Below are 13024 nucleotides of genomic sequence, written 5' to 3'. Positions count from 1 at the left end.
TGCGTCCCCAGTGAAGTGTAGCTAATACCAGCTTCCAAGGAAATACTTTTCTTAAGACCTCATAAAGAGAAGAAAGGGCTAAATCTTCTCTTCCAACTGTTACAATCAGATAATCGTCAGTTGCATATCTAGAGAGAGCTACAATTTAAAAAGGATGTAAATGCAAATACATATTTCACATTATGTATGTAGATTGCCAATTACTACTTCTGACTTGCTCTGAGGGCATATTCATAAATCATACTTAGCCCTGGTTAATTTAGGCCATGGTTTACCTAATTGATCCAGGCACAATATGCTGAATTATAAACTGAGCATGTACCCTGTGGTTCCCCATCATGCTAAACTATATTATGGTTGGCCAGTTTGCAATTTTATGTGTCATGTGTACAAACATAGGTCTACTAGCAAAGGTGGAGTTTGGTCAATTTGCAAAAGAAGCATTGGATCAAAAGTAACTTTTTTTACAATTGTGGGGCCTTTCTTGCTCTTGAAAGTGGTGTTTTTATGTCTCATCCCAAAGTGAAAATAAACCTGGAAATCTTATTTACTTTGTACAATCTCTTGGGCAATCTGGAAAAGTGAAAATAGCTATAAAGCCTTGTAATTACAGTGCTATATAGATTCAGAATAATGCTTCTTGTTCTTTGGCTATAATCCAAATTTTCATATACCCAATTGGCCAATAAGATACCTAATATTGTTGTAAATGTACAAGTTTGGAAAAATTGTTACATTTAAAATCACATTCACTTGCCTTGGCTACAAATATCCAGGTGTTTTCTGCCCTTTAATTGTTGGAAATTTCCAGCCAAGACACGTTTTTCTGTGTTTTTGTGAAATGGTAATCATTTCATCTTTTGATATCTATGTTCTTCTTTGCTCTTAGGTATAATTTAATGTATCTGATTATTATCTGTTTACATAACAAGTTAAATGAATATGTTCAATAGCACTGTCATAAATTAAAATTTTAAAAATCATTATTTATTTTAAAGGGACATATACCATCCATTTAGTAGCAGTATTGGGAATGCACTGATACTGAAATAAGCTCTGAATCAGCCACATGTATCATTTTATTAATCTGTCTTTCTTTTTTTAAAAAAAATTGCAGGCTATCTTATGTTTTGCAGGGATTCCCCATCAAATAAAAAGGTTTTTGGTATTACAGCAGAGGAACAGCATGCTTGGTTCCACAGTTTTGAAGCAAACATATATGTAATATGCATGTATATGCGTGTATATGTGTGTGTATATGTATATGACTATATGCATATATGCATATATGCATATAGTACAGTATATATGTATATTATATTGTATGTGTACTGTATAGTATACACAAGAGAGAGAGAGAGAGCGACAGAGACAGAGACAGAGGCAGAGAGATTTTGATATAACATATGCAGCATAATAGAATTGGATCTACCTAAGCACCATATATCCATTGGGTGATTTGAAAACTTTCTTTGATAAAAGTCTAGAATCCAACCTGGCATGCTCATTAAAACAGCTATTCCATAAACTACAAGGGAGATTGTTGTTTCTGTTTTCTAAGCAATTCATTATGCATTCATCCAATGCGAAGAAACCCATTGTATGCCCTCAGAGTGTCTTTTTAGTGGCCTCTGATGACAGTTGTGAAAGTCTGCAGGAGACATCCAGAAACTGTAGATAGGTTTAACATAGTGAAAACACTGAAATAGGTTTAACATAGTGGGGTTTTTAAAAAACAAACAAACTCCACTGCCCTGTTAATCCACTATGTTAAACCTATTTCAGTGCTTACACTACAGTCCAGTACAGACTGTTTTCCCCCAAACTGTTATTGTGGTCCCCTCACCATCAGAAGGTAAAGAAAAACTTTTCTCAAAATTGCCCTTTGACTTTTGTATTGCCTGGTAAATTAGGTATATCTCAACCACCTGATGCATATTCATACATACATCGTGCTATTCCTTTCCAGAGTAAACATTATGCATTTCACAAAAAAGGGGAAAAAATTGGGAAGACAAAAAAAAAGTAAAAACAGCTGAGACTAAATGAAAATCTAACTAGGGCTAGATTCTTACTTCCACCATGTTCATATATTAATTCCAACATTGCTTTTATTCCTCAATATTGCAGTCAATAACTTTTAAATTTAACAAATGAGGCCATGCAATAAAGTATTGCTATATATTACACATGTTTTTACGAATATAAATGTGTATGAGAGAATGAAGACTGGAGATTGTGTGTATGAATGCCTAATCAATCATAAACAAGTTTCTCTGCAAATCCTTACATGAACAAAAATGTTTTTTAAAATGTTTCCATTTGACAGATGACTAAAATCAGATAAGCACATAGGCCTTCATTAGCAATACTGTTGCTTACAACTTGTTGTCTGAGTTGTACTAGAATAACAGCATCTGATAAGCATATCTACACACAGATTGAATCTGCTTCATTTTATAGACTCTCAATGTATAATATCTAGTCAGATGGCATAACACTATATAGAAAAACAAATGTTCAATCCACATGAAAGTTAAAGGGAACTGAATGAATTATACTGATCCTTCTCCGGCAGAATGCTCTATTTTAAAAGCCAGTTTAAAAATGCAATGCACAACTGAATCAGAAAAACAATGTCATGAAAAATCAAGGAATTATTATTGCAGGGTTTTATATTTTTGCTTTCTAATAATTAACTTTAGCATTTATTTGGAATCTTGGTCAAGAAATTTAAAAGATTCTTAATAATTCTTAATTGCCTTCTGTTAAAGGAAAAATGTATTGATTAGTTGGCTGGTTATTGATGCATGAAAACCCATCATTATCGCTTTTTCCTGTCATTCCTCAGCAGATATTTTTCCATAGTACATTACCATGCAGTTTATTCATGCTAGATCTTAAAGTCAGTCATAAAAGCCTCCGTTTTAATATCTGCAACAAATATCAATGAGCAAATGGATAAAAAAATAAATAATCTGCCCATGCAAATTAAAAAGAAATGGAAACAATGCTATCAAGTTCACATAAAAATGCCCAGGCAAATATTTTAGTGCTATTATAAGAAGCTTTGATAGCCCGGAAGGAATTAACCTTCAACCCTACAACACACCTGTGTGTGCCTGCCATAGCTATTACATTATGATTGGAGGCTTAATCTAGACAGAACAAATGGTGTTTTACACATGTACTGCTAAGCCAAAATACATTTTGCTACCAGAAGGGGATATCAGATAATATCTGTTTTCATCCTGATAGCTAGCCAAGTTGTAGGGTCATTCAAAAGCAGTTAAATTATGCAATAAATTGCATGTACCTCTTGTCATCCTGGCAGTAAGAATAAAACAGTAGCAAACCAAATTACTAACAGATTGCTTCCTTTTTATGATATTCAGGATGAATTGCCCCTGATAGAAATTTCATTCTCTTTGATGGTAGTTTGATTTAATGATTAAGATATGGAGTCAGAAAAGAAAAATATGAGTTCCAGGCCTGCCTTAGGCAAGTAATCAGCTGGGTGACATTGGACCAGTTGCTTTCTTTCAGCTCTTGAAAGAAGGCAGTGGCAAACCACTTTTTGAAAACAGAAAACTTCAAGGACTGGTCCATAAAGTCACCTGGACTCAACACAAACTCTAAGGCCTCTGTAAACAAACAAACAAATCAGGTAGGATCAGTGATGACAACATTATCTGCTCCAAGTAACCCTTGCATGTAAAAATGTTGTTGCAAACTGGTGTTAATGCTGATAAAGAATATCAATAGTTAGAAATCTTTTGTCTGTGCTTTTTGGTATTATCATAATGATTGCTCTGCAACTGAACAGAATATTGGATTGTGCCTTTCAGCTACCACAGCATATGGTGTGGTGATTTTTTTTCTTTTTTAAAAGATAGTTAACCTTAATTTATATTGTACATCCTTATTTAGGGAGCTCTGGAACATGAAGAAAGCAAAACATTACGCTTTCAACTGGAACTTTCCCAAATTAAAGCAGACTTTGAACGAAAATTGGCAGAAAAAGAGGAGGAAATTGATAACTTCAGGTACAGTATGGCAAACTTTTACACAACCTGTCATATCCAAACTAAAACTGGATTGATACTAACTGTAAACAATACATGGAATTTTAGCTTAAAATTTGTCTCTTAAGTACTGCTTAGGAGTTCATTATTGAAAGTGCTCAATATATGGGCAGTTTGGACAATCCTACCAGTATCTTTCGATGTTGATATTGGCTGTGGCAGGGGAAAATGTTTGTATCAGGACAGCCTTCACATATGACTCTACATGTATTGGCTTTTACATAGGATTTCTCAGTGTTCTAGCTTTCCTAGAGTCCAATATCAGTTCATCATTGCTGATATTTGTCTGTACCACCATGAACAGGTGATGTCATTTGACATTCTCCAATACGGGAGATTATTTGGAATAATTTCCTGTTGAAAAAGAGATTACTATGACTTAAGATAACTGACTGTCCCTATTAATTTTAACTATGTCTGGATCCAGGCTGCAAAATTGTACACAAAGAGTAAATAGCAGACATAAAGGCAGTTCCAATACTTTGTTTCCAAGTAGTGTTTAACTGGATTTTTGCCATCCAGATCTAATAATGCTAGTGCAGTAGAATCTAAAAATTAGTTTGCAAGATGGGTGAACCGGTCAGATTTGTGTATTCATTCAAATAATTTTAAATTGTGTGTGTGTGTGTGTGTGTGTGTTTGTGTTCCAGTTCGAAAATTCGGTTAGTATTTTTAAAGAACACTGAACAGATTTCTAGCTGAATACAATATCTTATTTACGTTTTCCTAGTCTTGAGAGAACTGGGTTTTCTCTTCTTGACATTTATTGTTAAAATTGGCTAGACTGTCTGTTAAAGACTAACAGCTGTAATTTTGCAATACAAATATAAATGAACTTATAGAGATTCAAACCCAAATATTTAAGAGCTACACAGTCAAAACCCTCTGAACATATTTCTTTCTTCATGTTTCTTTTTTATCAGTAATTATTACACCACACATACACACATTTATGTTTAGGAATAATAATACAATAATTAGAGAAAAGAAAGAAACAACAGAAAAAGCTAGAAGTGCAATCAATAAAAAATAGAAAAAGGTAGAAAAATTATAATTATGGGTCTGGTTTTGGAGAAAAAGAACCATGAAAGAGATTATGCTGCCAGTCTAGATCCAATGAAACTTATCAATAAGAACTACTATAGTTGCAAGTGATCTACATTTCATAACCATCACAAGATTTTTTTCATAGTTGCTCTGCCAGTAACACATATGCAGAAGAGGGCAATTTACTTCAGCTTATGAATCTGCTGAACCATCTGTCCATGCTGTCTTAATTTGCAAGAATGTTGTTAAGACTGATTGATAATTACTGTCTGCACAATATGTTGACAAAAGATGTATTAATAAACAAGGAAAAAACAAGGAAAAACTGGAATCACTTTTTAAGAATTAAGAATTAAGCCAGACTGTCTTTTGTCTGATAGACAAACAAAAATATAACAGTCTTCCTGATAGTTTTAAAAAAATGCTTGAAGATTACTTGGGATGAAAGGTGTGTATGTAAAAAGAATATTATTTCCAAAATAGGAGAAACCAGCAGCGTACAATAGACACACTTCAGTCTACCTTGGATGCTGAAGCTAAAAGCAGAAGTGAAGCTGTCAGGCTGAAGAAAAAGATGGAAGGTGACCTCAATGAAATGGAAATCCAGCTGAGCCATGCTAACCGGCATGCTTCTGAAGCAACTAAGGCCACACGCATCCTCCAGGCTCAAATAAAGGTATTCTCTGAATATTGTTAATGAAATCTGTACATCATTACAACAACAGCAGCACAACTCCAACAGATGCAGATAGTAGTATAGTACTAAGTTTCAAATTTGGTGTTGTAAGGAAATTTTCGAATTGCCAATCCATGGCCAGGTATAGTTTTTCCCGCCCTGTCATTCTAAAATAAGACAGTAAATCCGCCTGGATAAATAACATGTATGAGAAGATTGTTGGGTGTGTGTAGGAGGAGGGGGTTTATAAAAAATTTCACCAGCCAGACTACTTGGCCTTTTCCACATATTTAAATTGCATTTTATAGTACAATGGCAAACATAGTTTAGAGACTGTACATTTGCTTTGATATTTATCAGTATTTTTCTCTAGTGAATGTGCAACTTGAATAGTCTTAAGAAGCTCTATCTTTCTCATACAATTAATGCATGTTCAAGTCATTGTATCATATTCAAATTAGTATGCAATTTATAACAGGATGTAGTAGTTCATATCCTTTCCCTCCATTTTAATTTTTCCTCTCTTACTTCCTTAGATACAATGGTCAGAATAGGCACAAGGAAAGGAATTATATAGCATGCACCTGTCTTTGTATGTATGTACATATATGCCAGAACTTCAAAGTTCTTAGCTAAATAAGAAGATTCAGGTCTCTTTAGCTTGTTTGGAAGTAAATCAGACCTTTCCATGCATTTGTTAAAAAAATATTTATTTTACTCTGAAGAGAAAAAGATAGAAAATTAGATGGAAGTAGGGCATCAACATATTTAAAAGTGGTAGAGTACTTTGAATGTAATCTCACAGTGTTTCTTTTTATATTTTTAATGAGAGATGTGCCTACCAAAACACACAAGCTTGTGTTATTTATTAAGTAAGTAGAGAAAAGAGACAGAAGGGAGTTATAATTATCACTGTAGATGGCATATTCTGCTCACCTGTGAGAAGAAAACCCTAAGAAAAATCAAAATCTTTGGAGAATTGTACTTCTCAAGAAGCAGACATGGAAGCAACCAATATTTTAAAAACCACAATTTAAAATCGGTCATAGTTCTCAATGATAATTATGTAGCTCAAGTTGCCTGGCTACTGAAGTTACAGCTACTCTAAAATAATAAGAGGAAACTCTAAATGTATTTACATAATATTTGCTGATTTCAGCAAAAACAAAACACAATTAAGCCTAGGTGTGAATAAAGACATCAGGAATTCCAGGGCTGTAGTTAGAGACAGATAGACAGATATATGTGAGATTTCATCTTCTTTCAGGAACTGCAAGTGCAGCTTGATGATTCAACACATCTTAATGAGGATTTCAAAGAGCAATTGGCAGTCACTGATCGACGTAATACTCTTCTCCAATCTGAGCTGGATGAGCTGAGGGCTGTGCTGGACCAGACAGAACGTAGTCGTAAATTGGCAGAACAAGAATTATTAGAAGCCACTGAACGTGTCAACCTTCTGCACACCCAGGTTGGCTGGCTTGCCTGTTCTAGTATTCTTTTCTCTGTCTCCTGGTGGATAATAAATCCAACATTTCCCATAAAGGAATGATTTCTTTGTGTTTCCTTGTTGTGGACCAACATATAGGAAATAATGGATTTATTCACCAGGGTTTCTTTCTGTGTGAATAGGGTGGTGGTGGAATAAAATATATTACAAACTGACCAATATTTTAAATTTTATCTTTTGGCCTCTAGGTCAAAGAAAATTGGCTTCCTACACTTATGTGAGCAATCATTTCTTTAAAAACCCTTGTGCTTAAGGGAATATTACCATCCATTACTTGCTTGTTTTCTGTTGGGTATTTTTCCATCCAAATTTTAAGGCTCTTCTGTGCTGTGAGAGCTTTGGAGAATATCCAGATAATTTCAAGTACAAGAATTATGTACCTCATTTAAGTTCTTTTAAATCCCACTATTTCCATAAAAGTCCATGTCATAGCTCTTTCTTGTGGAAATAATGGGACTTTCAAGAGTATCATCTTGGGTAGATTACTTCCTGCTGTTCTCTAAATTATAGATTGGCATATCAGCCAATATGGGTGATCTTTTTGCAAACTAGATACAAGAAAGAAGCCTTATAATACCATGCTTTCTAGAGGGTTTTTTCCTCTCTCTCGCTTGCATAAAACATAGAACCCATTTTATTGAGAGATGAGAGATTTCTTAATCAGGTTCCAGAAGTATAGAAAACCAGGGTCCATACGTATAGAAAATATATTGTCTTATTAAGATGCATCTCATAAACAACTCCAAGATTCTTTGTTGTTTTTGTCTGGCAAATACTCAGAATTCCTCATTCAATTTATACTCACATCATTCTTAACTCATGGTTGACTTCTTCTATCTCAGATTCTAGTTGCTCAAGAAGGATCTGATGTGGAAGATTCTACTTTGAACCAGAATTGACCTGATTTATTTTTCACTAGTGTGTCTCTTGGAAATAATATGAATTATTCTACCAGGAATATGAATGAATAAGCCTATTGTTATACTTTATCTTATTCACGCTAGTCCCAGTGCTACAAAAGATCCTGTCCTCCTAATGAACATTCCTTTTCCCTTTGAAATAAAAGAATACAAGCCTAATCAACCAGAAGAAGAAGCTGGAGACTGATGTTACTCAAATACAAACTGAGGTGGAAGAAGCTATACAGGAATGCAGGAATGCTGAAGAAAAGGCCAAAAAGCAATCACTGATGTAAGTAATTTTTTCCTTTTTTTTCATTTTATCCTAAATTATTGCTTTGTTATACTACTTATTTAGAACAGTATTATCTATGATCAGATGTGAAAATTTATCTAGAGCTTTAAATTCCTATGTCCATTAAGTCACAAAAACAAAAAGACTCATTTTGGTGTTGTAGAAGATACCATTTCACATCTCTATGTTATTTCAGGCAGCAATGATGGCTGAAGAACTTAAGAAAGAGCAGGACACCAGTGCTCACTTGGAGCGCATGAAAAAGAATATGGAACAGACTATCAAAGATTTACAGAAGAGACTTGATGAAGCAGAACAAATTGCCCTCAAAGGGGGCAAGAAGCAGATTCAGAAGCTGGAATCAAGGGTATTTTTCTTTGAATTCAAATCAAGTGATAGTTTCCTACTTAAAAAATGTGTACTTAGAGCTTAGTTCTGGCTGAGTTAATATTGTTATTTAGTATACTTTAATTTAAGAGTACCAAGTGTGTCTTTAAAAAGATAGAAAATAATATAAATCAATAATTATTATATTTGACCATCCTTTTAGTTAATTTTTAAAGCAGATATAGGCCTTGCTATTACATTAGAACCAATCCTGAATTCCAAGAACTGATTTTCCCAAACGTCTTCCAAGCAGATTCTGTAGAATGTCTATCCATCAGCCTTGGGGCCAAACCTTCTACACATGTGGGACCACAGTGGGGCAAGTCCCCCTCTAGGGCATCCAAGAGCAAAAAATATTCTCCCTTTCATTGTGAACTTCCTATATTTTTACTTATTTCATTAAAGTAGAGCTTATGGATATATGTGCAATACAATCATAACTTTCTAGAATATGAAACTAAATTCTTGCACCAACTCCTGTATGTTGCATATATATATATATATATATATATAATATATATATATATATATATAGATATATATATATATATATATATATATATTATATATATATACACACTCTATCTCTGCCAATGTCCCATGCTTTAATGGGTCACATTTTTAGCTCGTTTTTTTTTGCCTATCTTGATCTCAAATCTGCTGTGCAGTCTCCTTCCTTCCACCTTACACATTGGCTGGGCTGTGCATGGATTCTCTAGTATTTAATTCAAGAAAAAACTAGTGTATCTCTTCCTCAACTTAGTCCTCTATTTCCATATCATTTTCAAGGATCCTGTTTCTTGCCTCCTATAATTTAGCTATATAGCTACCTTGTGCCAACATTTTTGCAAATCACTGGGTTGCACAGGTCCATAATCTCATGGACTAATATATATTTAATATATATATTAAATTCCTGAATTACAAACTCAACGACAAACCCATTGGCTTCATATACGTTACTATAAAATGTGGCTTACAAATCACAACATATAGCTTACATCCTGTGCTTCTCACCCCATTTGTAGGAACAACATCAGAATAAAGTAATTGAATTGCATTATAATCTTTTAATTAAAAAAGGACTGGATATCTGAGGGATATTTGTCTCCAATATTTTTTCCCTGACTGATATATCCCAGCAGAATGAATATACTCCAGGTCTCTTCTAACACTAAGGAAAAAAAATGCCTTCTCTAACACAGCCCAGCCTTCTGGAACAGCGTCGTGCCAGAGACAAGGACTGTATTCTTTCTGTTAAGGTTATAAAAATATCTGAAAAGCCTGATAGGATCCTAGGTTTAAATATACAATTGTTCGGCTAGGCCCCTATTTGTTTGATTTGAGTTATTTATAGCATTGCTGTAGACTGGACAGCAACTGGACAGCAATGCCCAGTTTGGTTTGGTTTGATATTATACCTGTTTTTATGAATTTTCCAGTTTTGTACACAGCTCAGACTCCACTGGACAGCTAATAAATAAAATATGACAATGGGAGTACAAGGCCTCTGGAACCTTTAAAACTCTTTCTATCTATCAGAAAATAGGCTGAAACCATACCACTAAAACATGAATCAATATAACTGAATGTTAGCAATACAGAATTTAGGTAAAAATGTTCAACTAAGAATGGAAAAGGGAACATCAGTTTTCTGAGAGATGAACTGACATTCTTCCCATTCCAAAAACTTTCAATAAGCTTTTAAAATGGCAAAAATGTATCCCCTCTGATGACATCATAGACTAATTGGAAGATTATCAGTAATCAGGAGAATGCGTTACATCTACAATCTACGCAAATGTGTTCATCTTGAGTTCAGTGTTATGGTAAATACAATCTAATAATATTTTTGTATTGGTGCAGATTCGTGAGCTAGAAAATGATCTAGAGGTAGAAGTTCGTCGAAATACTGAGTCCCAGAAAGGAGTCCGCAAATATGAGAGGCGCATCAAGGAATTGACTTACCAGGTAATTCTAGTGATCTTAAGTGATCTTAAAGTGATTTTTAAGTGATCTTAAAATATTGCAGTAAAATAAAACATTTTTTCCAGATACTATACACTCAGGTACAGTATATAAAGCAACATTTCTTAAGAAATTCACATACCACAATAGAGGTTTATTTATTACTATTAACATTACTATAACATAATAAAAATTATGTTATTAATCTTTGCTAAATAATTTAGTGTAACTTCTGTTAACTTTCAAGAATGGAAAACAGAAATAATTAATAATATCAGTTAGAAGATAGAGTAAACATTAGGAGTCCATGATTGTTATGTTGGAAGATGGCATACTTCTTTCTATATTAAGTGTGAAGACTTTTGCTTACAAACTATTAAATTTAATAGTTCCTTAATATAGCCAATTCTAGATTGGAATAAAAGTAGTCCTGAAAAAAGTAAAGTTAAAGCTCTAACTGATAACTATGGCCTATAGTAATTGTCCCACCAGAGGGTATCAGTGTTAAATATCATCTTCTGTTATAGCAGATGATGAAAATTGTACTTGCGTCCTTCATTTTAAAACAAAATAAAACAAAATATGTAATTAAAGTGTACAAGAGTATATGATAAGGCCACTAGTTCCCATGTGAACAGTGGTGATATTTTGGTTAATTTAAATACATACTTTATGTTTGTATTCTATTGCTTCCTGGAAGGAAAGAGGACTACCATTTTTTTTATATTCCAGATGTGATAGAAACTGTGATTCTTCACCTATTCATTCCTTTACTCTCATTTGTTGATATGATAAACACAGCAGTCCAATGAATGTCATCCTGAGCTATCTGGAGAAATGACAAAATGAAATGTAATAAAAATAAAGAGTTATATCTTAAGAAACAGCATTTTGGACTTTCAGTAAAGCAAACTGCTTTATCTGTTAGGTTAGTATTTGTGCATAACTCATGGTTGCTGACATTAATTCTTTATTTATTTTAATTAAAAGGCAGAAGAAGACAAAAAGAATTTGACAAGAATGCAGGAGCTAATTGATAAATTGCAACTGAAAGTAAAAAGCTACAAGCACCAAGCAGAAGAAGCTGTAAGTAATCATTACTGCACATTTAGTTTTTATTTCCCCACCTAAGTTTTACATTGCATTTTTCTATCTTTTTATGGTATTTCCAAAAATCCTGGAATTTTCCTAGATTGTCTTATACTACCTTCTTTTGTTCCAATGGAGCCATTTTGGTTGAAGAAGTGCCTGAACTTTGGAAATATAGGAAATTACAATTGGAATGTGTACTATTGTACACAAATACAATTTCATCCTTCAGAATTGAAAATCTGTGACACATTATGAGATGGAATAATTCATCTTAGCATGATAAGTAAAAGAGGTCACTCTATTTTCTGTTTATGCCTCAGTAGAGGGTGATAGATCTTGCTTATTACCCTGCAAAACAGAAACAAAGCAATATGCGTCTTTACTGAAAGCTGAAATCCCATGAAGTGGTTGCATACACAACTTGCACACAAGATTTTCTCAAAGGTAGACCTTACCGCAATGCATTCAGGTTAAATTATGTTATTTCCTGGGTGTTATTTTTGCTGAGTCACAAATCCACTTATGTGTGTGCATTTACACAAACAAACGCACCACTATTTCAATCATTGTTTCCCTGTTCTGTGGGTGCTGTTTAGTTCAAAGAAACAGCTGTGAAAAATAAGGATAAAAGGAATTCCTCCCTTGAAAACTAAAAAGCAAAAAGATGTAACTGAGAAAGTAAATGATGAATCCATTTTCATGCAAATGAATACAAGTATAATAGAAAATAAAGTTTTGTAATAGATTTGAAAAAGATTATATTAGTTTTCATTAGATTAGACTCTGATAATATTTAAATGTAATTTAAATATAATAATGCAACACCTGAATAGGGCAAGTTCAAAAGCTATATAGTGACTACAAGAGTGAAATATTAAGCTTTCGAAATAAATTTAGTCTGTTCATAATAATGGGATCTGCATTCCATTCTGTACTTTAATGATGACAATTTTTATACTTCAAAAAGTAATAATTTCCTGTACATTTATAAAACCTGTATAATTCTGTTGCTTGCTGATCTGTGTTAATTCTGCACTTTGATATTTGCCATTTAATTATTCAGCT

The 13024-nt window shown here is 33.5% G+C and overlaps 1 protein-coding gene across 1 annotated transcript in view; it reads left to right on the top strand.

The window, feature by feature from the left end:
* Window positions 1–13024, top strand: part of MYH15 (myosin heavy chain 15) — an 88847-nt gene that overhangs the window by 65012 nt on the left and 10811 nt on the right. The window contains 7 exon segments of the mRNA XM_032220250.1: window positions 3931–4046; window positions 5616–5808; window positions 7076–7279; window positions 8385–8513; window positions 8709–8879; window positions 10766–10870; window positions 11858–11953. Coding sequence (XP_032076141.1) covers window positions 3931–4046; window positions 5616–5808; window positions 7076–7279; window positions 8385–8513; window positions 8709–8879; window positions 10766–10870; window positions 11858–11953 — 1014 coding nt within the window.

Source organism: Thamnophis elegans, chromosome 6 (genome assembly GCF_009769535.1).
Source record: "Thamnophis elegans isolate rThaEle1 chromosome 6, rThaEle1.pri, whole genome shotgun sequence".
NCBI lineage: Eukaryota > Metazoa > Chordata > Lepidosauria > Squamata > Colubridae > Thamnophis > Thamnophis elegans.
Note: the sequence above shows the minus strand (reverse complement) of the source record. Positions and strands in the feature narration are given on the sequence as shown.